Here is a 27,645-nt window from a genome sequence, read left to right as displayed (position 1 = left end):
GAGTGAGGACACCATGATTTCTTCTTCCCTTTCCTTTGTATTTTATTTCCTTGCCAATAGCTTTACATCACACAGTTTCCCAACAACATATAAAGCCATGTTCTTTATGTTCTACCTTTTTCCAAATGTTTCAAATAAAGAAGATCCACACTTTATTTTTTTATTTTTTGTGATACTAAGGATTGAACCCAGGACATTTTATCTCTGAGCTACAGCCCTAACCCTATTTTTATTTATTTTATTTTTTATTTTTTTGCGGTACTAGGGATGGAACTCAGGGGCATTCTACTTCCAAGCTACACCCCAGCCCTATTTTTTATTTTTTATTTTGAAACGTATTTTATATTTTTGAAATAGAGTCTGACTAAGTTGCAGAGGGCTTCACTAAGTAGCTAAGGCTGGCTGAGAACCTGCAATCCTCCTGTCTCAGCCTTCTAAGTACCAGGATTACAAGAGTGCTCCTCCACGCACTGATAAAATTCACACTTTAAAACATTTTAACAAAGAAATAGAGGAGCAGATGTTTCCCCATTGTTCCAACTCTGCAGCACTTGATACTTGTCCACATCCTACTTTTTTCCAACTCTTGGATGCAAGATCACAGTGCTCTAGGATCCTCTACCCCACCATGTCTTTTCTCCCCCTTTTATGTATTCTTTAAGAGTTGGTGTTTCCTGAGTTGACTCATGCTCCCCATACCTTCTCAAGATGTCTCATTTTTTCTCAGCTACAACAAATGTACTCTTGACTCCCAGATCTAGCTCTCCTGTCCTGAGTTCTTGTATGATTCTAGACTTTTTTTTTTTGTACTGTGGATTGAGCCCAGAGGCATTCTACCTCCAACCTACACCTCTAGCCATTATTATTATTTTTATTATTATTAAGTTTTAATTTTGGAATGGTGTTTTGGGAAGTTGATGAGGGGTTGCCTAAATAGCTGAGGCTGTCCTTGAATCTGCGATCTCCTGTGTCAGCCTCGCAAGTACTAGGATTACAAGCATTTTTCACAGTGCCTGGCTAGACTCTTATTTTCAGCTATCTAGTACATGCTTTCAGTAATTCTTGCTTGTGTTGTTTTACTGTTGTCTATGGTTTGTTTACAACAGAAGTTTCACCACTTTAATCTTCATACCACTAGCAGAGTTGTTTTCTTAAAAAAATAAAAAGGAAAGAAAAACCAATAACAAAGCTGGGCATACCACTCCTTTTAAAATACCTCTTACATATTCCCAAGAGTGCAGGGTAAATCATCATCTTCACCCTCACAATTAAAGCAATGCTTGGTCTGTGTGAGGCATTATGTAACCACTTCATATACGTCAACTCATTGACTCTCGTGAGCACCCTGTGAAGAAGTGCTGGCGTATCCCCATTTTACAGGTGAGGAACCTGGGCCACTAAGATCGCATGCAACGTGCTCAGGAGGAGGAAGCATGCACCACTGTCCTCAGCCTGCTCTCTGCTCCAATCACATGACCCTTTCTCCTGCCTCCCCACCCCTGCCTCTCATTCCCATTGCTTGGAACTCTGTTAATCCTTCATTTACCCGATTAACTTTTGCCCTTCAGTTCCCAAGTCATTTTCTCTGCGAGGACTTAAATCTCCGTGGGCAAAGTTGGTCATTGCCACCTCTGGAGTCATACCTGCCCCGTCATAGGACATTCTCTGCTTTATTGTGCAATGATCTCTGCTTATACATATATGTGTCCTCTATAAGACCACGAGCTCTTTAAATTAAATAGCATTTCTCTTTCATGTCTGTTTCTTAGCATTTAGAAGGGGACCAGTATATATTAGGCTATCAACAAATTTGTAGAAAAAAGTAAAAAAAAAAAAAAAAAGAGTATTGGTGGAACCAAGTAACCACAGCAGAAATACGTAGAGTGTACTAGGTTGATTTTTAAATAATAATAATAAAAAAACCTGGTTCATCATAGTTTTAGTGACAAGTAGAACTTCCTGCCTTTCATTCCCTCACTTGAAGGCAATAATCTCAGCAGCATCGACTTGGGAGCTCTTGATGTGATATATATATATATACACATACATACACATACACATACACACACATACATATATATATATATACATATATATATATATTACATATATATTTTTACTTACAATGAAAGCATAAGGAATATTGCTTTTGTTTTTTGCCCTACTTAAGAAAATCTCAAAATTAAGTATAGAAGAATATGAAGACATCTCCATTGGTTTTTAGGCCATGTCTCCTTTTGCAATGTAATATTAGAGGGTTTCAGTTATCATTTATATTCACTAAGAATGAGAAATAAAGCCATGTGTCATTTTGCAAGTATTGATATATTAGGCTTAGTGAGGTTAAATATTTAATAATGCAAAAATGATTTTTTATTGATTGAGACCAAAGTGTGGGGGAGGTGTCTAGTGGGCACAGCTACTTTGGTGAGGGACCTTTACCTGCTGGCCTGGTTTGATAGGGGAGAGCGTGATGCCCTGGGTGTTGATCACCGGCAGGATCTGGTTCCCGATGACGGTGGCGATGATCTGGCCCTGGGCGTTTGTCAGGAGCTGGGGGGTGATAGGCTGCACTTGAAGGCCCTGAGTGCCACTTGCTGCTTGGCTTGATGGCCCCGGATTAGGCATTAGTGGAATGGTCCCAATAATCTGTAAGAGACAAGCCCAAAGTTGAAGAGCGGAGCTCAGTTCAAGGTCTGTACACACAACTGAAGACCACGAAGTACCCTGGGTGCTGTAGGATGCTACCGGTGAGCCGGTTGGGGATGTGGGGTTGTGAAAGAAAGTAGCAGGGGATGAATATCAGAGCAAAGATAATTGTGTATGGACTAAGTTCATTATGAGAAGGGAAAAGTTTTTCCTTCATAATTAAAATCAAGCACTGGTAAATATACAAACATCCAGTTTCTACCGGGGCTGCACATTGGCTTTCTCTCAGCCAGGGAGAGGATGGGTTTCTCAGCACTCCAGGCCTCCTTTACCTGGGCTGGGGCGGGGCACATCCTCTCATCCAGTATCCTGAACTCTGAGGGCCCCCTTTTATGGTCAACTCTCTTCTTACATCTTTTCTTTTGTCCTCTGCTCTCTCTCAAGGCCTAGCTCTGCTGGCTTTCTGACACCCCCAGCAGGATTAGGAGGAGCAAGCATCCTGGCCCTCATGGTGGTTGGGAGCTCTGCTCTGCAGACAGGGGACAGGGTTCCCTTCCAGCTGTGCCCCCTACTGACCCTGTCACATTTGTCAAGAGGACTAAGCTTTGTAAAGGCTTAAGAGAATCAAGATCATAAACAAATGTTGGAAATTCTTAAACAGAGGTGAAGTGACTACTGAGGGCTGAGATCAGAAAAAAGAAAATGTGCACTTTAAATGGGGCCCAGAGGTTGGGGGTTTGGGCCTCCATGGCCGGTGGCAGGACAGACTTCTGTGCATCTGCCTGTGGCTCCGGTGAACAGCTGGTGCAAACTGACTTGTGTGTGTGTGTGTGTGGGGGGGGGGGGCTGGCTGGATGGATCAGACTGCTGTGGAAGGAGAACGGTCCCAAGGACTGAGCACACATTTCTGAGAATTGGGAAATACAGACCTTACTCACTCAGACATTGTTAGGGATGGGTTTAATTTGCAAAACCTCAAAGTAGAACCTGCTTCCAACTATTCTGGACTCTTCTAAGGGGCTTCATTGCAATTTCCAAGATAATCAGCTGCCTGTGGACTAGGATTATAAATGATGCAATCTCTATTCCCTCAGCAGCCATGCAGGACTAGGGACAGTTTCTCAGCAAATGCTTCCTTAGTGAATGGTTTTTAGACTCAGTTGTCACTGGACTCAAGATACAACTGGGATAATCGGAGAACCGCAAGACCACATTCGCTGGGGTCAGGTCATGTTGGAGACAGTCCCCTCCTCACCCAACTATCACTTCCACCACAGCAGCCCCTGTGGGATAACCACAGTGGAGGAGCTGTGTGGCTATCAGGTATCAATGACGGTTGTCGATGGATGCTGATAAAGGTCAGGTAATTTCTGTGAGAGTGGTCAGCTTCCTCGGAGGGAGCTGGCTTGCCTGCAGTCTCCCTGACAAGGCCGCAGTTTGTGTCCTGAAGCATCAGCCATGAACACATTCCCCCAGTGCCAGCAGGGTCAGGAGGAGGCCACATCAGTAGATCACAGTGCATAAGTACTTTATTGACCAGGGGTCTTACGTTAAGCATCCCAGGATTCAAAGGCCAGTTCCTGTGACCCCCATGGGCAATGTAAGAGAGGCCTGGGGAGCTACACTGGCTAACTTTCCTTTCCACATGTGCACAGTGAGAAGTGTGCAACCTACCCTCCCACTCTGGCTGCACCTAGTGTCTTGGGCCTTTGCAGCCCCTTCTGCTTGGCCTGAGCCAAAAGCCCATGAGAGCTGGGTGCACTCACACAGCAGGGTTGGGGGGTCTATTTTTGGCAGAATGTCAGTGTATTTGGGAGTCTGTGGGAGTAAGTAGCCTGAGAGAATGCCTCCGAGTGAGGTACAGCCCATGACAGTTACACAACACATTGTGATGAAAAGAGGAGCGTTCTGCCCCGGGATGATTGACAGGAGTCTGTGCAGCCTCCATGGTATAATGAGATACGCTTTCTGGGTGAAAGCAGCAGCAGCAAGGTGAATGCAAAGGACTTGCCTGCCTCTCCCCTACGTACAGCTTCACGTCCCAACACTGAGCTGAGACATTACTAAGACACCTACGTCCTCCCCACCTCTCCTCTCTTCTTCACTTATCAAGGGTAGGATAGCAGGAGTGTCAGCCAGAGGAATCTGTAACGGAGTGACTGAGCAGCTCTTTAATAAAGGGAGTTTGCCTGTGAGGTGAGGGGCAGGGCCAGGAGTAGGTCTAAAGTCAGGAAGCCTTCTGTGAAGTCACGCATTTCTCGTTTTCCTTCTCCTTCCAGGGGCATTGGGATTGCTATCTCTGCATGCCCAAAATTTGGCAGTGCTTTGCAAGAAATATTGTCATGTTCTCCAAGGCATCACAATATGATGCTTTTCATTTTCTCTTATTTTTTGAAGGGTAAAGATAATCACACATTGGACTATCTAAAAGTTCTCTGATGAGCTCATGTTGCTTAGACTGGCTCTGATTCCTCTTACTATTTCTGCACATTTAATCAGTTATGCCTCCATGGACTTTGATTTCACAGAGGTCACAATGAGAAGATGAGAGCCCAGGTGACAAAGGTCTGAAGCTCTTCATACTCATAAACATTATTTGTTTTACAAATGGGAATTCTATTTTTGCCTTGTTATCTGTGTGTGTTTGTGTTTGTTACTGAGGATTGAACCCAAGGGCATTCTACATCTGAGCTACACCTCTAGCATTTTTTGTTTTTTATTTTGAAACAGAGTCTCACTAAGTTGCTGAGGCTGGCCTTAAAGTTATGCTCCTCACCAAGCCTGGTATTTGCCTTGTTACTTAAAAGTTATTTTTATTGGTCCATTATAATTATAAATAATAGTGGGATTCCTTGTATTTGTACATACACTAACACAATGTGGTCAATTGCATTCTCTAATATACCTCCCTTTCTCTCCCTCCGTCCCTGCTCTGGTCCTCTTTCTTTATTCTACCGGTCTCACTTCTATTTTCATGATATTTCCCTCTTTTTATTTCCTTCTTTCTCTCTAGGTTCTACATAGAGAAAACATACAACCACTAACTTTCTGAGTCGGGCTTATTTTGCTTAACATACTGTTTTATAGTTCTATCCATTTTCCTGCAAATGACATAATTTTGTTATCTTTATAGCTGAGTACAACTCTATTGGGTATATATGACACACTTTCTTTAACCATTCATCTGTTGATGGACACCTAGTCTGGTTCTATAACTTTGCTATTGTGAAGTTCACTGCTGTAAACACAGATATGCATGTAGCACCATAGTATGCCAACTTTAATCCTTTTGGATAAATATTGAGGGGTGGTATGCCTGGGTCAAATGGTGGTTCCATTTCCAGTATTTCAAGAAATGGAAAGAATATCTTAAATTAGCCGGGCTTGGTGGTGCATGCTTGTAATCCCTGTGCTTGGGAGGCTGAGACAGGAGGATCACACAGGTTCGAAGCCAGCCTCAGCTACATAGTGAGGCTCTTGGCAACTTAGTGAGACCCTGTTTCCAAATAAAATATAAAATAGATCTGGGAGTATAGCCCGGAGGTAGAAAGCCCCTGGGTCTACCCCCAGTACCACCAAAACAACAACAACAACAACAACAACAAAAAACTTAAATTAAAGGCTTTTGGGAATTCAAGGGAAGTATTTGTATCTGTACCTATTTCTACTAAGTCTAGAAACCTAAAACTGAGGTTTGACAAGGCTATAGGTGATGTCTGGTTTGAGGAGAAAGATGAAATGAGAATGCTTTTGAGAAACTTGTAGTCTGAAATCTAGGTTTTGGGGGAGTTTGACTGCCCAGCTCCCCAAAGCAAGAGATTTACTGATAGAAGTCCTGTTAGAAGGTAATATTATTGAACAAGTAAGGCGAAGAAGCTATGACTCCTGTTCAAGTAATTCAGTAATCAAAATGGATCTATACTCTCCTAAACCACTATGGATTCTGATAGAGCGGCTGTTCTATCAGAAGAGCAGGCTCTTCTCTGTAAGATCTGGATCATGTACCATGCAGGATGTCAAGAAGATGCCATCAAGATAGGCCAGGGGTGATAAGGCACTGAACCCAAGGATTCCACCAGATCAGGTGAGAAACTGCAAAGCACTAATCGAATGGGCAAGGGCTATCTGGTAAATCTCTCTGCACCCATGTGGTGGGTACTCAAAGTCTTGTATAAATGACTAACTTTGGAGGAAAAATGGTAGGAAAAAGGTAGGAATGGCTCAAGAAGACTTCACAGAAGATATGAGGGGGCAACAGGAGCCTTGGAGATTGGATGGGATAATGCAAGGTACTGAGACTAACCTAAAGGTACACAGATAATGGTGAACTAACCAGTTTGGATGCAAGAGGAGGTTTAGACAGACCAGAGTGGGTCAAATTCTATCCAGTCAAGTGGTTACAGTGAGTGGGTTTGATGGGTTTGGGGAACAATGCTGACAAGAGGCTCTTTCAGGTGTGAATGCGACAGTGTGGGTAGGATGGGCTGAAGTGGAGCGTGACTACAGATGGGAGGTCCGTTGCTGGGATGCTATTGTAGTAGCCGTGTGTGAAGCAAATGCTTCAGTGAATACTTGGCATGGGGAATGTTTGCTTCTTTGGCTTCTACTTCAATTTAAAAAAAGCATGGCTGATCTGTGCCTAGCATGTGGCATTAGAAGTTATTGAGTGAAGTTATTGCCCCATCCATCCCACAGTAATTAGCTCAGGCATCCTTTGCAATGATCTCTCCTCCAGTAATGATTCATCTCGGATGAATGTTTTAACCAGGCCAAGGCCCATACTAGTATTATGATAGTTTGTGACCTAAAAGAGTTCCTCTTCTCTGATAGAAAGCTTATTTGGTTGTTGCTTTCATGTCTACCTGCCTCTATCCTTAGATGACCTAACAACATAAACCCAAAACGAAGAATAAAGTTCACGATGCACGAGCCACTAAAAAATGTCAAATTATTGGTGTTCATTAGTGTATTTATTTAAAAGACTGCTATTTCCATAAGAATTTGGGCAACTTGCATCCAACCGGGACTATCATTAATTTAGTGGCAATGATAATTTAAGCTATCGTGAAGACTGTTCTGTGATTGTAGGAGACTCCTGCAGTCTAGGGCCATGTAGCTCTTTTGGATCCTCAAGTTGTCATTACAGTGTCCTTATCCACCAGTCTAGTTGGGATATTTGATAATGATGAATTAGGATGGAAGGAGGTAGAATGCCCCGAACATATTCACTGTTGACATGTGGGTGTCAGCTGCGGCTGTCTGAGGGTGGTGTCACAGAAGCCCAGGCAACCTGGACAAGAGATCTGATGGGCCACGTGTTGTGACAGTCCATGATATGTTGTTAAACTCTGCTACAACAATGCGATCGCAGATGTCAAATTGACAAGTAATTTTGCTGCCCTTATCTTTATGAACAGGAAACCTGTCAATGCTGTAAACCAGTGACTTTCTCAGGTCTTTTAATGCATCATCAGAGACAGTTCCTTTCCACATATTTGTGTAACCTCAGCACTTTTTTTGTCAAGAGGCTTTTGTTAACACTAGCATCACTTTTTCCGTATATGAAGAAAGAGTAAGGCATTTGAGAGTCAGGGAGCTAGTGGGGAGTAGTCACCGAATGGAAGAAGCCAGCAGTTTTTTCCTTTCTTTCTGGTCTGGCCAAGCTGTTCTCCCTCTTCTTCCAAGCAAGGTTATTGTGAGTGCAAACCATTCATCCCTGGGCTTTACCAATCAAATAGCTCTCCAGTACATGAGTACTCACAACTTCATTTTACTTACATGCTTGTGTGTTAACTCCTGGGCATTTGCACTCAGTTGTAAAAGCTAAGCTCTTTTGAATTCATTTGAATGGAAATAGTTTATCATTGAGAATAGAAAATAGTAGCTTTAAGTCTTTCTTGTTTTAGAATGCTAAGTTTCCATATAAGCACCAAGATTCAGAAAGTATCATGGTCTAATGAAGAGACTACCATAGATTTCCAAAGTGGGTGACAATGCTCCCCCCAGGGGTGCTGGAATAAAATGTAGACACATAACAGAATGCATATTTTTCACTGCATCTTTTTGTTTAGTGGCTTTTAGAAGGTAGATTTCCAGGAGTCACTGAGCTGTTGTGGGTTTTTTTTTCTGCAGAGGAGATGGTAAGCCAAATAAGTTTGGGAATCTATGAACTAGACCATATTCTGACTATATAGAGGAGGTTAGACAATTCCAGAACTCAGATCTCCACATTTTGTGCATCTTTTACACTCCCTGGTTGGGCATGGGCAGCTGTCTCCATACCTCAAGATTAGTAAAAGTGGTTGAATAAATAGTGTCACCTCAAATTTGGAGACACATACCTGAGGAAAGCAAAGATGGCTTTTGGTTTTTGAACTGAGGGTAGGAGAGAGAGAACAGAAGGAGAGAAAGGGACAGATATGAGAAGAAAAGAGGAAGAAAAACAGAAAATAGAGAAAGAAGAAAAGAATGAGGAGGAGGAGGGAGAAGAGCTCCCTAAAGAGTGCTGAGGAGTAGATCTGGAGACAACCAAGCTATGAGATGGAAACACATTGCCTACAGAAATGTGACTTTGAAAAGTCTCCTTAGGCCTCAAAAGAACTCATAAAAGTGCTACCAAGAGTTGGCTGGAGCCATCTTCTCTCTGGGCCAGAGGTTGGGGACACATCCTCATCCCCCCACTGGAATCTGATGGATCTGAAACATCATTAGCAAGTTGGAGGAGGAGAGGAAGCGTTCCAACAGGGACAGGCAGATGGAGCAGGTCTTCTTTCCCCTAGCAGTGAGCAGCAGGGAGGGCCCCAGCTGGAGGCTACTGCTACTATTCATGGTGTTTCAAGTCAGGAGTGCAGTTTTGATTATTATCAGGGAACTGGGCTTCTTGTGATTTAAAGTGACCAAAGAAGATTGTATTACTCCAGAGGGCCTAGAGAAGTCATCAAGCAAGAACCTAAACTTTGGCACAGGAAAGAAGGTTGAAAAGGGCTACCCTGCCTTCCAATATTAATTTATAACACCAAAAAGGTGATTTCCTGGGTCACAATATCAGAAGTTTGTGAACTAACACTGCTGGGAAAAATAGAGGGGAAAGAAATTCAAGAAGATGTAGAAGAGGAGAGAAGAAATTTAACAAGCTACCAGAGGTAAAGAATTCCAAATTGTGCACAGAATATGTATTTTTTCATAAATTATGAATTTGGTTTATTTTGGAGAGGTAGTGTCTGTTATTTTTAATACTGATAGTTGAAATTTCAGCTGACTTAAAAATGGATGCTATTCACAGGTGCTAGGTGCTGAAGTTCCTTGGAGGCTTTTGAAAAATCTTAAAATTACAAGAGATAAAGCCAGGTCCACCAAAGAAAACAACAATTACGCTATCTAAAAAAAGGTCAGAAGGAAGAGTCAGGAGAAATTTTGACTTGGTCATATGACAATTATGCTAGCAAGGTTATTCTTGTGAATAAGTAGCAATATTTATAAGGTACAATAAAGATATAATTGTGTGTGCCTTCATTTCCTTTCTTATCCTTAATTAAACACAAAATCTTTGTTTGTTTAGTTGATGAGAAAGAAGAATAGTATTGTGTCTGCTGGCGTTTTTCAATTATAAATGATGAGGGAGGGTGAACCTACCAGATCTTAATGATGTAAGACAGACGAATGTCAATTCCAAAGATGCTTTACATGAGTGATTTGCGAACAGACCATGGGCTGAACCCTAGTTGTGCAGCCCATTAGTTGCAAACACTGCAGAGGAAACTTCACATTTCAGGAAACTGACAGGCCTCCCAGGTAAGAATCAACTCGATTGATTCAATGATCACCCTTATTGGACCTGAATCTTTCTCTGGTCCTTCGGCAAAATGAAGTTAGCAGCCTTGGCCCCATTCTGCACAGTTGACAGTTCTAACTACAGTAACACTACAACTGAATCTGGCACACTCTACACTCTGGGAGCAGGTGTTTCATTTTATTATAATTTGCTTATAATTTTAATCTTAAGATGCTCCATAATATCTGTACTTACACATATTACTACAATTGTGAGAGTCGCTATTTTCTTTTATTGGGGAAATATTGATAGGACAAAAAGATTTGATTAAGTGTGTAATCAAAAGATTAAAGTTACACAAATGGTATTATATTGTGATGAGAATTAAGCGAGGAGCTGTTGGAACTGCCTTTGTGGTCTATTCTTAGAGTGACTGGTGGTAGTAATTAGTGTCCAGGAAACATATACTTCTCTTGAACATAGTGTAGATTCTCACCATTAAGACAAGTGATAAAATTTTGTCTGCTTCTATTCCACTGAAAAGCCCATTAGCAAATTCTGGATTATATAGGGGTTCTTGATTTCTTTATGGTGCTATTTTCCTTCCACTTCTATGATTACTTTTTAATTCACTAGAAGGTGGGACAGTAGAGACAGGAGAGGAGAAAGTTGATTTTGCAAAATATTATCTCTAGATAACGTCAAAATTCAGTTGGATGTGGCCATACACTGAATCTTTATGTCTTTCTAGACTTCACATGTTGAAACCTACTTAAAATATGATGGTATTTGGAGGTGAGGCCTTTGGGAGCTAATTAGGTCATGAGAGCAGAGACCCCATGAATATAATTAGTGTCCTCCTCCACCATATGAGGGCACAGTGAGAAAGATGGCCACTTGTGAACCCAGTGTCTGACCAGACACTGAATCTGCTGGCACCTTGATTTTGAGCTTCTCAGCCTTGAGAACTGTAAGAAATAGGTTTCTGTTGTTTAAAAACCTTTTAATCTGTGCAGTTTTATTATAACAGCCTGAGTGGATTAAGAAAGGCATGATGGTAGAATCAGTGTTGACTGGTTTCATCCGTGACTGGAAAGAAATGCTTGGTGATACAAAATTCTTCTAGCAAAGACCAAATAAGCAAGCCTCTCAGTAAGAGAAGAGAATTTAGAGAAGTCCAACAAGAAAAAAAACCAACAACAACAACAAAAAAAAAAAAACTCCAAATTTCTTAAATTGGAAGAATCTTAGAGGAAAAAAGAAAAAAAAATTAGTCTTCAAATTTGGAGAATCATTGAAGATCCAGGCCAGGGAAGTGGAATTTGGAGAAATCCTTTTGGAAATGGATGAAATGTGTTCCAGGCTTCAGAAATTTACTGCTTATGGTCAGCACATAGATTGGCCCTTGGAAATCAATTGCTTGGAGTAGCATATACTTAAGGATTTTGAACTTATGCAGTTGGCAATGTTGTACACATATTAATATTTTATGTTAGAAATATGCCTGTATGATTCTATAATATAGACTTAGCCAGCATTTCCATTGGCAGAACTCCTCTGCTTTCTTCAGTAATGAGTTCAAGGCTGAGAGTATTTTGTTTTGTTTGTTTTCACTCATACATTCATTCAAGTGCAGATTGATCGCTCACATATTCACTCTCCGTGTGCTATCTTTCCTTTCCCGAGGGCTGCTATGGATTAGCACTGGGCCATACCTCATCTCACTCATTTTCATTATAAAAGATCAGGAAACTATCCAGATATCTGAATTGTGCAGACCCTTTTTTTTTTTTGGCTTAATGGGATTGTTTGTAGACCAGTGGCCTACCAAAGAAGGCAGCGGAGTCTTCTCCACAGGCAGGACAGCCGAGATGGCAGAAATTTACACAAACCTAAAATTCTTGTTGCTGACAACAGTTCCACGGCCCTTTTTCCACCTGGCCTGGGAAATGCTGCAATTGGCAGTGATTGTAGGTGCTCTCCTGAGGTCCCTCTTTTGTATGTGCTCAGATGTGCCACTGGACAGCATGTTCATTGAAATAGTTTCTTATTTTCTGGACAAGTGGGAGTTACAAAAACTCTTTGGGAGGGTCAAGTAATGCTATAACCATACATGAAAGAATTATTACCAATCTGATTAACAAATATGGGAAGGAGGGAAAGCGGAGTGGGCTACAGAAGAAAATACACCAAGTACTATGTGCATGCATTTAAAAATCATTTTGAATCTTGCTATGATGTATAATTGCATTGCATAATAAAAATAACAATAAAAACCCTACAAATAAAAAAGAAAAGAAAAAAGTAAAGTAAGACTTTATAGAAAAATATTTGAAACACTATTCTTGATCTGTGGAGACCGAGAAATATCTGACTATCCTAAACTTGGCTTTTTAAAACTAATGTTATTTTTAAAGAATCAATGCATTATAGTCTCATATCATAAGTAAGTCATAATGACAGTGACATACACGCACAGACACTTGGTGGCCCCCCACCTCCTCACTTCCCACTTTCCAATACAGAGTACCAAGACTGATGCTAGTATATTCACATATGTACACATAGTAAATATTTCCATTCGTGAATCTCGGTCTTCCTCCTTCACTTCCTTCAAACCATCTCCCTGTCTCCACTGAGGTAAACTTTGCTTTTAAACCACCCTGATTAGAATAAACAAAAAGAAGACGGCAAAATGCCTGCAGAAGTCAGGTAATAATCAGGACAGGGTTAATTTATCAGGGATAGCCAGGAAGTTGATTCTCTGGACATCTGTGTTTTCAAGGACAGAAGCTAAAATTGGGGTTTCCTGTTGGGGAACAGAATGGATGACAGTCATGATGGAGAATATCTTAAAGTTATATAGAATAGTGTTCCTCTTCAGCGACCAGACCACAGTTATAGCCTCTGTACATCTCAATTCCACCACTGACTAAGTGACATTCAAATAAGTAAAGTGGGGGGAAGTAAATAATGTGAGAAACTATGAATTGAGGCTATGGCCACAGTGGCTTAAAAGAATTTGCTTTTATGAAACATGACATTTGTCAATGTTATGCATAACTATAAGTTAAAATGTCCAATTGAATATTAAAGTTTAGAGTCTATAGAGGAAAATTAAAAAAAATGTATTGATGAGGGGTTGTGAGAGCATGGTAGAATGGAGCCCTTGTTTCCCAAGAAAGAAATTCATAGAATCACTGGGCGTCGTGGTGCACACCTGGAATCCCACTACTTTGGAGGCTGAGACAGGAAGATTGCAAGTTCAAGGCCAGCCTCAGCAACTTAGCAAGACCTTGTTTCAAAATAAAAAATAAAATAAAAAGAGTTGGGGTGTAGCTAAGAAGTAGAGAGACTTTGGGTTCAATCCGCAGTATCATAAAAAGGGAAGGAAGGAAAGAAGAAGGGAAGAAGAGGGAGAAAAGAAGGAAATAATCTCACCTGTTTCAAAATTCAAAATAAAAAGAGTTGGGATTGTAGATCATAGGTTTGATTCCCAGTACAAGCAAAAAAGATAGAAGGAAAGAGTATCACAACTGAGGTGAAGCCATCATTTGGCAGAGAGGCCAAGTTTGTAAATCTCTACTTGGCTTTGCTTAAGACTTTAACTTTTAATATGAGCAAAAAATACTTAGAATTTTGGAAAGTGTTTCTTTTTCTGCTTGTTGATGCCAGATTAACTGAATAAATCAGATTAAAGCTATTTATTGCTTGGGAGAACACCTTAACTACGGGCTTGTTCTCAGAAGCTTTAGTAGGGATTCCCAAATGAGCCCTGGACCTATGAACTGTTTATTTTATATTTCTTCTCAAATTAGTGTGTGAGGGGAAAGAGCTGCAGCAATGATAGAAAAAAAAACCTACTCAGGGACCAATGATCTTCAATATTCCAAATTCACCCAATTCACCCTTCATTGAATGGTTCTTATTTAATGGGAATTGGTGAAGAAAATATTTGGCAATTACTCAAGAAAGTGCTACACATATTTAGACTCTCCTAGTTCTGTGTTCATACTCAGTGAGCGCATTCAAGTTGTAGAGCTGAATTTAAATTAAGATAAACAACAAAAAAAGCTTCTAAGGGGAGGAGGGGGAACAAAGCCACCCCTAGTGCCATCAAAGATGCATCTGTTTATCATCACCCGGTGCCATGAGTCCAGGATGATTCATGTGACTTTGATGAAGAGAATATCCATTGTTGTGGCAAAATTAAATGTATTTTGATACTTGCATGCAATATTTATCAGTCTGTTCAATCAGAAAAAGTTGTCCTCATCACTCTAACATATATTACTTTTTCAATTTCCTGTTTGTAATGTTTTCTTAATGTTCTTTAGGGTGAGACCACAGAATTTCTCATTTCTCACAACAAAGACCACAACTCATTAGAATTATGCTGATGAGTTTTTCTCATAAAATTACATCCCCATTTTCATAGCTGACCAATCTCCATCTTTATCCCTAATGATCAGGCAGTTTCTGATAGATGGAAGCAAAGAAGGCCAGACATACTCTTCCAACTGTGGTTTCTCATACCTTTCTGGCTCTTATTTTAAATATCCCTTTAAAAAAGAGCATATTTAACTACTCTAGTACTTCAAATTTGGTCCTGGGGAAATGTGATTTATCATTTGCTAATAATAACTACCGTAATAATTTTTCTGACTGTCCTGTTCCAAGCTTTAAAATACTTATAATTTATGCCAATAACATGAATTTCAGAATTTTTAATTTCAAAAGTTATTTTTTTTGTGGTACTGGGGATGGAACCCAGGGGCATTCTACCTCTGAGCTACACCTCCAGCCCTATTTTTTATTCTTTATTTTGAAACAAGGTCTCATTGAGTTGCAAGGGCCTCACTAGGTAGCTGAGGCTGTCCACGAACCACGATCCTCCTGTCTCAGTCCCCCAAATGCTGGAATTACATGCGTGTGCCACCACGCCAAGCCAAAAGTTATTTTCGAAGTACAGCTCTAACAGGAACATGCTTCTTGCCAGTCTTACTAGATTAAATCATAAGCAAACTAAGCATTTATATTATTAACTAAAGGAGAAGCTGATATAGTGATACTTAACATAAAAAACAACTGCATTTAGTTTCAAAGTTACTAACTTAATCCATAAAAATAATATATTTAACTTCTCTAAAAAATGTGGACCATGCCTAGCAATATCTATAGAATCAGTGTTGGATTATGAGAAAAATAAATTCTTTTTATTTTCGGATTCATTTTGGTTCTTAATTTCAGGAGTAAGTCCAGATATGAAAAACCATGAATAATATCCCCATTTCTGCTGTTTTATCTCCATGAAAGCCAAAAGGGGAAGATGTACTTTTTAAGTACTTTATTTATTTATTTTTAAGATTTTTGTGGTACTGGAGATTAAACTTAAGGGAATTCTACTTCTGAGCTACACTCCCAGCCCTATTTTTTATTCTTTATTTTGAAACAGGGCTTCAGTAAGTAGCTGAGGCTGGCTGCAAACCTTTGATCCTCCTGTCTCAGACTCCCAAGTACTGGGATTACAAGCGTATACCACAATCCTTGGCTGTTTTAAGAATTTTAAGATATATAATTTTTGTGGCCTCAAAAGTCAAAACAAGTTCATAAGGTCCTTTTTGTATTTATTTAAGTAATTTGTGTATCACTTTTTTTTTTTTTTTTTGGTGGTACTGGGGATGGAACCCTTCTACCTCCGGGCTACACTCTCAGACCTATTTTTATATTTTTATTTTGGAAACAGGGTCTCTTAAACCAGCGAGGCTGACTTCGAACCTACGTGATCCTCCTGTCTTCACCTCCCAAGTGCGGGGATTACAGGTGTGTGCCACCATGCCCAGCTGTGTTTCACCTTTTAAACAAACATCCTTTTTCTCAATGATGCTTTTATTAAAATGCTTTTATATTAAATAGTTCTTTTATAACTTAATTATACTGAGAAGTCCTCCTATTATAAAATCTGCCATTTTTTTTTTTTTTTTTTTTGGTGGTACTGGGGTTCCTGGAAGCCCTTCTACCTCCGGGCTACACTCCCAGACCTATTTTTACATTTTTATTTGGAAACAAGGTCTCCTAAGCCAGCGCGCGCAGCTGGCTTCGAACTTGGCTTCGAACCTGCGCGATCCTCCTGTCTCTGCCTCCCAAGCGCGGGGATTACAAGCGTGCGCCACCACGCCCGGCTAAAATCTGCCATTTTTAACTTGCAAACAAATTCTCAAATTCCATGTGAAATTGAAACAGACTTTTATGTTTTTGCCTGAGCATACCACCAATTCCTTCCTTTTGAGAGGATGGCTTGCTAACATCACTTGCAGATTTGCTAAAGGAAGATGGTAATATCTTTATTTTAGGGCACCAGAAGAAAGAGCACCTAGCTGGGCGTGGAGGATCACACAGGTTTGAAGCCAGCCTCAGCTACTTAGTGAGGCTTTCAGCAACTTAGTGAGACCCTGTTTCCAAATAAAATAGAAAGAAAAAAAAAAAGGTCTGAGAGTATAGCCCGGAGGTAAAAAGCCTCTGGGTTCCACCCCCAGTACCACAAAAAAAAAAAAAAAAAAAAAAGAAGAAGAAGAAAGAGTCCTTAAATGAACTAGCAGGTAATATATCTCCATCTATGTTTTGCTACAAAAAAAAAAAGTGGATGGTATTGTGTCCAGCAGCCCTGAGTCATGTTAAGGAGCAGCTAGGCATCACTTAGCTGGTTGCTGTTGATAATATAGAGGAAAAAAGGTTGTGCAGCTTACCTGGTTACTAATGGTGTTGGCGACAGATTCAAAATTGTCAGTCTGGTCCTTTCTGCATGCAGGAGGGACCATGGTTTCAAGACAGGTATGGTCAAGGGATCAAGGAGAAGGGGCAGGGCAGGCTTTGTATTCACTATAAGAGTGCTGAGTATTTAACATCCTTTGTGTTTAGTCTTTATACCAACCATAAAATGTTATAAGAAATTGAAGAAAGTTAAGTAAATAGAAAACCACCATTTTCATCAGATACAGTAATGCTGGATGGCCCATTAAAAAGCTCTTACACTTAAAAATTTAATGTATTTAATGGACTTTACTTTAGATCAATCACCCTAAGAGAACACACACACACACACACACACACACACACACACACACACTCCATACCTATGGAATGCCTACCGTACAACAGGCACTGTATTAGGCACTCATACACATTAGCTGAAAATAGCTTGGCTCAGAGGAAAGTTGTGTTTTGAAGTAGCCAGATCTAGGCTCAGATCCAAGGCTCTATCATTTACCATGTGACCCCAGAAAGCTGGTAATCTTTTCTAAGCCTCCAGTTCATTCATCAGCTGTAAATTGAGATAGTATTATATTATGGTTAGAATGAAATGAAATGCTATATTTATGCAAAATACTTATTGATTAGCATATATTAAATACCCTATACATCTGGCCCACAGATTTTAAGACATTTATGCTTACTACATATCAGGTACTATTTTTGCCACTTGGGGTATACCAATGAACAGAACAGTTTTAAGTAATTATTGGACCAGAGAAATGGAGAGTAACCTCTGCTATCAGACAAAATTGAGCTTCGGTCCTATGTTCCCAGCTGGGTGATCATGGAAATTTCTTCATCTGGACGATGGGGAGAAACTGTTGTGCCATGGTGGTAAAGATGAAGTGACACATGTCAAGAGCTAAGCACTGCTTGGCACGTAGTGCTCAGTAAATGACAGAAGTTTATTAATTTTACTATTGTTGTTAATACAAATTCTCCTAACAACTCTGAAAGGAAGTCACTGTGGTACTTTAATAGAGAGAAAGCTGCAGCTGAGGAAGATTCGGTACCGTGCCTGGTGTTGCAGGGTACACTGGGATGCGTCAGGACACCAGTCTCTGATCTGAAAGCCCGCGTCCTTTATCCAGGGCTGTATTCTCTGCGAGCATGTGGTCATTCTCCATCTACCTCTGCTAATCCGATGAGACTGGATTATTGTCAACATCTGTTGGTAAGTATCTCATCCAGTGAGTGATTCACATTTTTGTTCTGTGTTATATGTGCATTATTTGATTAACGCTGTTTACTTCCAATTGATACTTTTTTTTTATTACTGGGGATTGAACCCAGGGGCATTCTACCTCCGAGCTATACCCCCAGCCCTATTTTTTGTTCTTTATTTTGAAACAGGGTCTTTATTTTGAAACAGGGTCTCACTAAGTTGCTGAGAGCCTCCAAGTAGTCGAGGCTGGCCACGAAATTGCAATCTTCCTATCTTAGCCTCCCAAGTAATGGGATTGCAAGCATGTGCCACCATGCCCAGCTACAACTTATAAGCATCACATCTTGTATGGTATCTTGGCTTTAATGGAGTATTTTGAACTTTCTACCTTATGACATCGTCTCAGGGTCTACTTATTGTTACTTGCTCAAGGCAGAAGAGGTAGAAGATGACATAAATGGCATGTAAGGCTGGGTCAGGCACCGGTCTGCTGCTGAACCTGGCCCCTATCATTTTCTGAGTTGTGACTTTTTCATTCTTCCTGGTCTCTGAATTATTTCTTCTTTCTCATTGGCCTTCTGAGTTGATGACATCTTTTTTTGTGTGTGTGTGGTACTGGGGTTCCTGGAAACCCTTCTACCTCTGGGCTACACTCCCAGACCTATTTTATATTTTACTTGGAAACAGGGTCTCACTAAGTTGCCGAGGCTGGCTTTGAACCTGCGCGATCCTCCTGTCTCCTCCTCCCAAGCGTGGGGATTACAAGCATGTGCCACCATGCCCAGCGTGAGTTGATGACATCTTGAAGAGTATACATTGTGTCAAGAACCCACAGGCCAACAAGAAAATTGGGTGCATTTTGGGACATATGGTGTCATAAATGATTCTGAATGTTTATTTAGAAGTTGAATATCTCTTACATGTGAATTTAATGGTTTCCCTTCTATGAAAGTGCTCTGCTTAACTGTAAAAGTAGTTTTCAGAAAGAGCTGATGTTGTTTTGGAGTGTCAAGTCAAAATTCAATACCTCCTTCAATACTTCCTTCATTTCCTCACCCCATAGATTCAAATCAAGTTTAATTTTCCTCCTTTCATTGGAAAAACAGACATAGATGATTTTCATTTGTATCCCTGACATTTTACTACATACTAAATATTAAAAAAAGGTAGCCATCATCAGTAGACCTGTGTATAGTTTTTCTGATAATAGATTTGGTTAAGGCAATTTATCAATTAAATGACATATTTCCTCCATTATAACACTCCTCAAATTAAAACACTAGTTTTTTTTAGATTTAACATTTTTACATTTACCATTTTTAGATTTTAATAATTTTTGAAATTAGGCTACCTTTAAAATGTGATATATTGCCAGGCGTGGTGGCGCACGCTTGTAATTCCTGTGCTTGGGAGGCTGAGACAGGAGGATCAAAGTCAGCCTCAGCTACTTAGTGAGGCTCTCAGCAATGTATTGAGACCCTGTTTCCAAATAAAATATAAAATAGGTCTGGGAGTATAGCCCGGAGGTAGAAAGCCTCTGGGTTCCACCCCTAGTACCACCAAAATAAATAAATAAATAAATAAATAAAATGTGATATATTTGCTTAATGTATAGAGTATTTTAGTAATATTTTCCTTTCTGGCCCTAAAATGGATGGTGCAATTTTGAGTATAATTTAAGTGATTTCTCATATTCAAAATATAGTAGTATATTTCTGCTAAGCAGTTCTCAAAGGGAAATATCTAGAAACATTTGAGGGCCTTACCATATTTGTAGCTTAATTAATTTTAACATATTTTGCTGTGTGGTATGTTGTAAAGCCCGACAGACAATTGAACAGGTAGAGTTCCTGTTGAGCTCTGAAAGGCTTGCTTTGATGAGTGCCAAAATGAAGCACATTCCTGGCCTCTTTCCTCAGGGCTAGGGTGCCTTGCTGGGAGGCAGGAGACCTATAGTCCTTTATGGCCAGTTTTCTCTGGCAAGATGACATACAAATCTGAGATAGATTCAAGACAGCCTCTTTAAAGACTTCCCTGAAAGTACCTTTTCTCTTCTTTTGATCAGCAAAAATAATGGTGAGAATAAAATTGAAATACCTTATATTTATTTGGTAAGGTTATATCTACAGTTTTTAATTTTTTGTGTACATATACAACTTCAAGAGAACTTTGTGAGCTTGATAGGGCAAGAAGTACAGTTCCCAAACGGGGCAAGGTGGTGCATGCTTGTAATCCCAGTGTTTGGGAGGCTGAAACTTGATGATCATGGGTTCAAGGCCAGCCTTAGCAACTTAGACCCTCAGCACCTTAGTGAGATCCTGTCTCAAAATAAAGAGGGGGAGGTCTGGGGTTCAGTCTCCAGTACCAAAACCAAAAAGGAACTATGGCTCTCATTTGCAGATGGAGAGATGAAGATTCTAGAGTTTTTGACAAGTCTTTGAAGCATCCAGGAAATGGACCAGGTCTTTGAACTAGAGAAAATCTGGGTAGTACAAGAGAATGTGTGTAGACTCTGGGCTAAAATCTCAGTTCTGCCACTTATAAAAGGTTTATTCATTCCAGGGAGTCACTTAACCCTGGACACCTTGAGAGTTTGCTCATCTGCACAGCTGGGATAATCAAACCTACTGTGAATTGCTCCCGGAGATTAATGATGATATCAGCCCCATGGCCAAGGCTCAGAGCAGGAGAGTTATTGTTTTCTTTGTTCTCTTATAGAATTTGTTTGGCCAGAAGGGATAAAAACTAGCATTCTTCCAATAATTAAGATGGTTAAAGAGTTTTGCATGCTGAAATGAGTAATAATTATTAGTGATAGTATTTTGCCATAAGGTTGCAGTAATTGGAATGGAGATATGCTAGTGAAAAGAAGATTCAAAAAGAAGCCAGGGTGGCTCTGGCCAGCTCCAGGGAGCTGTCAATGGCATCTGGTAGCTTACTCCCTGTTTAGAGTTAAAGCTCCTAATTAGGATGCTTCAGAAGTAATTGGCCCTTCTCCTATCCTTTAGACAGAAAGAGTATGCCAAAAGTCTATTTTATTTTACTTTTGCTACTGGGGATTGAACTCAGAGGCATTTCTTTGAGCTACACCTCCAGCCTATTTTAGTTTTTGTTTTGAAACAGGGTCTTGTTAAGTTGTTGAGAATCTCACTAAGTTGCTGGGGCTGGTCTTGAACCTGCCACCCTCTTGTCTCAGACTCCCATTATTGGGATTACAAGTCTGCACACAAGCCTGGCTGTACCAATAGTCTGGATCCAGAGGCCTACAGGAGAAAACATTTCCCTGTTCCCAGGAAAATGATATACGTATAGATGAAAAATTAAAAGCAAAGCAAAACAAAATGCTGCAGTGATCGGAGAAAGAAATTTGATTGTACAACAACCAGCCTTAGGAGAGACCTTGGTCCTCTCTGGCTGGGCCTCTATGGTGAGACCCCCCACACTGGTTTTCACTGTTTGTTCCTGCCAACTCCTTCCTTCTATTGCATGTAGCAGATGACATGGTTGAGTGCTGTCGGTGAAGAAGACGAGAATGACTTCAGAGGGGACCTTTAAAAGTTAGGTGACTTGCTTTTTTGATGGATGACCCATTCATTTCAGAATGGAGGAGAGGGATGAGAGGGGGAGCCGGAGGACTGCGCGGCTGCCTTTGGCAGGGCAGGGAAGATCTGGACAGAGTCACAGCTGAGTAGTGAGGGACAGCGCCTGCCCCTGCGCTGCGGGCTCTGGTCCCAGGGTGGTCCCGCTGCAGTCGCAGAACCACCTGGATGCCAAGCTCATATCAAGTCTGGAACTCGCAGAGCCACTGGGTTCAAAAGCGCCATTTAGCCATGAGAGGCACAGCTCCGACCCTCAGGACCAAGGCTGGACCCCCACTGACTCTCAACCGGCCGGACTCACTGACCTCTGATCTGTGGCCCAGATCACAAAACTTCAAAGAAGGTGCGGCTCAGTGGAGGCCTGGGGGCAGCTATACTGCAGTGCCCTCCATGGGTACTGAGTGTCCGGCTGTGCTTGGAACAGACTGAGGTCCCTTTATTTTTGCAAACACAATAAACAGGTCACAAAACAGCAGCGTCGAAGAGACTGCAAAGTCCCCGTCGCAAAGCAAACCTCCCCGAAGGAGGTTCTTTTCTGATCTAGTAAGTGATTATTTCGCATTCAAAGGAATGAGTATAAACTTCCAGCACCATTTTCCAGGGCACCCTCTGAGGGTGTTAGTTCTATAAAGTGTTCTGGTTGAGAAAAGTGGGGTTAAGAGAGTCCAGCTGCCCGCGCTGGTCTCCACTTGTCCGGTGAACTGCTGGGTCGCAGGACGCACAGCGCGGGAGACCGCGGGGGGTGGGGTGGGGGACAGAGCGAGAGGCCTGCGTGGCCCCTCAGGCTCCAAACCCTTCTTTGAGGAGCATCTTGAGGGGATCATAAGGCACGTACTTAAGGAAACCTTGAATTAACACAATTGCTTCTCCTGAAATGAGGAAATAAAGCTCTTACTGGGCTCACAGGGCAGATTTGGTAGGTTAGTACAGGAATTGAGGTTGTTTATTGTTGTTTTATCTTTATCATTGAGATGAAGCCAGGGTAAAATTCTCATAATGTTACTAACCCCATGAACATATATTTTCTAGTCTCCAGACAGTAGATTTTTAAAATGTACTTCTCTCCAGAAAATGCTACTTGAAATATAGTTCACTCAGTGGGATTTTACTTTTATACCTCAAAAACAACAACAACAACAACAACAACAACAACAACAACAACAACACAAAAACCTTCCTGCGATGGTACTTGCAAAGGAGAAAATGAAATCTTTTATCAGACTGTTTAGATTTTTGGTTTAGAAAACATGGCCTTAAAACTATTAGTGAAGCATATTATATAAATAGATTGCTTTGTTCATAATTGTGAGAAAATACACAGAGGCCAACTCTACATTTTCAACAAAACATGTTTAATTCTTATTTATGCAAAATTTTCTGTTGCTTTTTTATTTTTTAAAAATGGTATTCTGCAAATATTTTGTATCTTATTTTTCAACGAGTATTTTGTAGCAAAATATACAACTTGTATGGAAAGAAACCACTAATTTTATCATAGTAATCACCTTGGGAGGGGAAGAAAAAGTATCAGTTTTTTCTGTAATGTTTGATTTCTTTCTCATTTTTTTGGTACTGAGGATTAAACCCAGGGGCATTCTAACACTGAGCTACACCCCTGGTCCTTTGTATTTTTTATTTCGAAACAGGATCTCACTAAGTTGCTGAGGCCTGCCTTGAACCTGCATTTCCCCCATCTCTGGGGCTACAGGTATGTCTCACGATGCCTAGCTTTGTTTCTCTTTTTTTTAAAAAAAAATGTTTACATGATGCTGGGGATGAACCTCAGGGCCTTATGCATGCTAGGTAAGTGCTCTACTGAGGAACTCGAACTAGTCAATTCAAGATGGATCAAAGACTTGGAAATAAGAGCAGAGACCATGCAGCTACTTGAAGAGGCCATCGGTTCAACACTTTCACACATAGGCACAGGTAAAAATTTTCTCAGCAAGGTCCCAAAGACACAAGAAATCAAAAGGAAGATCAACACACGGGATTGCATGAAACTGAAGAGCTTCTGTTCAGCAAAGGAAACTATCAAGAACCTCAACAGAGAGCCGACATAATGGGAGAACATTTTTGCCAACCATTCCTCTGACAGAGGACTAATATCTAGAATAAACAGAGAACTCAAGAAACTCACCAGTAAGAAAACAAATAGTCCAATCAAAAAATGGGCTTCTAAATAGACACTTCACAAAAGCAGAAATTCAAATGACCAATATATTTATAAAAAATGTATAATAGATGGAACTGGAGGACATTATGCTAAGTGAGATTAGTCAGTCACAAAAAATAAGAAATTGGATGCTATCCCTAATATGTGAGAGTTAGGGAGAATTGGGTAATAGGAGGAACTCTAGATGAAAAAGAAAATGCTATGGAGGAGCAAACAAGACAACCTAAAGGAGGAGAAAGGAGGGGGAAAGAGAAAAATCTCTAAAAAACACAATGTACTTAAACATATCGAAGTCAACCACTAAGCCAAGCAAGGGAAGGAGGGATGGGGAGGGAATGGAGTGGGACTTGGGTAGGGGTTAAATCAGTGATGTGTGCATGTCTCTACACACAAATTTTTACCCCAATATGATGTATAAATATAATGCACCAATAAAAATTAAAAAAAATGTTCAACATCATTAGCAATTAGAGAGATGCAAATCAAAACTACCCTGAGATTTCACCTAACTCTAGAATGGCAAACATTCAAAACACAAAGAACAAATGCTGGTTAGGATGTGGAGAAATGTGAACTCTAATACATTGTTGGTGGGATTGCGAATTAGTGCAACCACTTTGGGAAAGAGTGGTGGAGGATTCTCAGAAGAATGGGAATGAACCTACCAAATGATCCAGCAATACCACTTCTGGGTATCTACCCAAAAGAATGGAAACCAAGCAACCAAACTAATGCATGCACATCTATTTTCATAGCTGCACAATTCACAATTGCCAAACTATGTAACCAGCCAAGATGTCCATCAACAGATGAATGGATTACAAAACTATGGAATATGTACATAATGGAGTTTTACTCAGCCATAAAGAAGAACACAATTATGTCATTACAGGGAAATGGATGGAACTGGAGAACATTATGCTAAGTGAGATTAGTCAGTCACAAAAAGTAAGAAATCGGATGCTCTCCCTAATATGTGGAAGTTGGAGAGAAAAGGTCATAGGAGAAACTCTAGACAAGGAAGGAGAAACCATAGATGTGCAAATAAGGCGACCTAACTGAGGGGGATGGGAGGGGAAGAGGGAAATCCCTAAAGTACATGACATACTTTCAGAAGCATATCAAAGTCAATCACTTAAGCCAAAGGAGAAGAAGGAGGAGGGAGGGAATGGGGTGAGAATTGGGGAGGGGCTAAATGAGTGCTATGATCCTGTATCCTATTAAGGTGTATGACTACAATGCACCAATTACAAAGTTAAAAAACTAAACATAAAATATAAATATAAAAATGAGCAAGATAACTGAAGCTAATATGGAAAATGTAAACAGGAATGCCTTTTTTGTACAGTTATTTTTATATTCATTTCATTATTAAAAATGAAAGAAAAGAACTTATGCTAGACTCCCTAAATTCTTGTCAATTGGCTTTGACTGGATATGTCTAATGTACTTCATTTGCTTTGGTCATATGATCAGAATTACATACTATTCATTTCTTTTCCACGGGGATCGAAAACGGCTTTACAAATCTGTGCAGCTGTGGCTTTATAGTCCTTAAGCAGACCTAATAAAACCTACTGAGGGGCTCAAGAGACATTTATTGAGTAAATTCATTATCCCTTAATCCTTTGGCTGAGATTAGCATCTATTATAACTTTATCTGTGTTGATCTTGTAGTGACTTGCTCCAAAATATTCTCATCTTTCTATTTAAATTATGTGCTAAATTACTTCAGCAGCCCATAGCAGGGTCAATTGCTGGCTTTTCATTTAAAAAAGAATAGATACAATTTATTAAATGCCTAAGATATATCAGGAGATGTCCTCAGAACTTTTCCTATTCTGTTTAACCCACAACCAATATATGTGAGAAGTGTTATTATTTCCCTTTCATTGATGAGGCCCGGAAAAAATACATAACTTATCCAAAGCCACACAACTAGTATGTGACAGTGTTTGTGTTCCAATTAAAATCCCTGCTTTCAGCAACTCTAGTGCCCTCTGGAGCTGTTATTTAGTCCACTATTATAATTCAGAGGGTCATCGGCATGCTAAGCATCATGTTTCTTTTAGTTTAAGCAATGTTTCTTCCATTCTAGAATATGCATTTTCTTTTTTTTGGTGGTACTGGGGTTCCTGGAAACCCTTCTACCTCCGGGCTACACTCCCAGACCTATTTTTACATTTTTATTTGGAAACAGGGTCTCCTAAGCCAGCGTGCGCGGCTGGCTTTGAACCTGCGTGATCCTCTTGTCTCTGCCTCCCAAGCGCGGGGATTACAAGCGTGCGCCACCACGCCCGGCTACGATATGCATTTTTAACCACATTTAAAAGTGATGGTACTGAGCCAGGTGTGATGGCACAAGCCTGTACTCCCAGTACTTGGGAGGCTGAGACAAGAGAATCACAAGTTCAAAGCCAGCCTTCACTTAGGCTCTCAGCAACTTAACAAGACCCTGTTTCCAACTGAAAAATAAAATTGGTCTCGGAGTATGGCTTGAGGTAGCATACCTCTGGGTTTAATCCCCAGCAACACACACACACACACACACACACACACACACACACACACACACGATGCCTTAGACATTTGGTGTGTACGTCAGTGCCGGTGAGTTCCTGCTTCTCTATCCACCCTCCTCAAGTCCAGAGCTGTGCAGTGTAGGTGAGTCACCGTAAATGGCTGTATAATCATGGATCCATTCACCAAGTCATGATGCTTTTCTTTTACCAGGGCCTTCTGAGAGGAGTCAGCTTCTATCCTACACTGGTACAGAAAATACTTCTGTCTCCCCAAACCTGCTGCGCTCAGCCATCATTGAATAATATAATGGTCTGTATAGCTGAGCTTGATATGAATATGAATATCAGGCATATGCCTGATATTTGGGAAGCTGATACAAGAGGAACACAGGTTAGGGGACAGAGAACAGCAGGTTAGGGAGACCCTGTCTCAAAATAAAAAGGACTGGAGGTGTAGCCCAGAGGCAGATTGCCCTTGGGTTCAATCTCTAGTTCCAATAATAGATAAATAAAAAAATACATACATGTATTTTTGTCTGTTATTGAATAACCTGTGTGGGTAAGTCTCTCCTTTTCTTCTTCCTTTTATATGCCAAAAGAAGTAATGCTGCTTAGTTGCTTTTTGTTTTTACGTGACTAGCTCTTTAAAGAACAAGTGGAGGGGGGCTTTGAGTTTACTTGCTACCTCTTAAGAAAACTTCACAGTGGTCATGGACTTAATTTCATCAGGAAACATTCTGAGCTTCAGTTAAAATGTAAAATGCTTTTTTAACCCCAGGATAAAATAAAATTTCATTTACTTTTATTTTTCTGTAATAATGCCAATAAACAGATATTGCCAGGGGCACAAGGGAAGCCAGTTCCATAGCTGAGCAAATCGATAGTAAATCTACTTGCCAAATTCTGACCATACTTACTGGATGTGTTAGGAGCTCACACACATATGCATC

General features: G+C 40.4%; 1 protein-coding gene across 1 annotated transcript in view; it reads right to left on the bottom strand.

Annotated features, from left to right (window-relative positions):
- POU6F2 (POU class 6 homeobox 2) overlaps positions 1–27,645 on the bottom strand; it is a gene marked incomplete at its 5' end in the record, with an annotated part of 485,527 nt that overhangs the window by 24,748 nt on the left and 433,134 nt on the right. Inside the window, one exon of the mRNA XM_080701414.1 lies at positions 2,443–2,649. Coding sequence (XP_080557540.1) covers positions 2,443–2,649 — 207 coding nt within the window. The remainder of the gene's footprint in view (positions 1–2,442; positions 2,650–27,645) is intronic.

The sequence above is a fragment of the Muscardinus avellanarius genome (assembly GCF_963383645.1).
Source record: "Muscardinus avellanarius genome assembly, chromosome: 9".
NCBI classification, from domain to species: domain Eukaryota; kingdom Metazoa; phylum Chordata; class Mammalia; order Rodentia; family Gliridae; genus Muscardinus; species Muscardinus avellanarius.
This window is presented reverse-complemented; position numbering and strand designations above follow the sequence as displayed.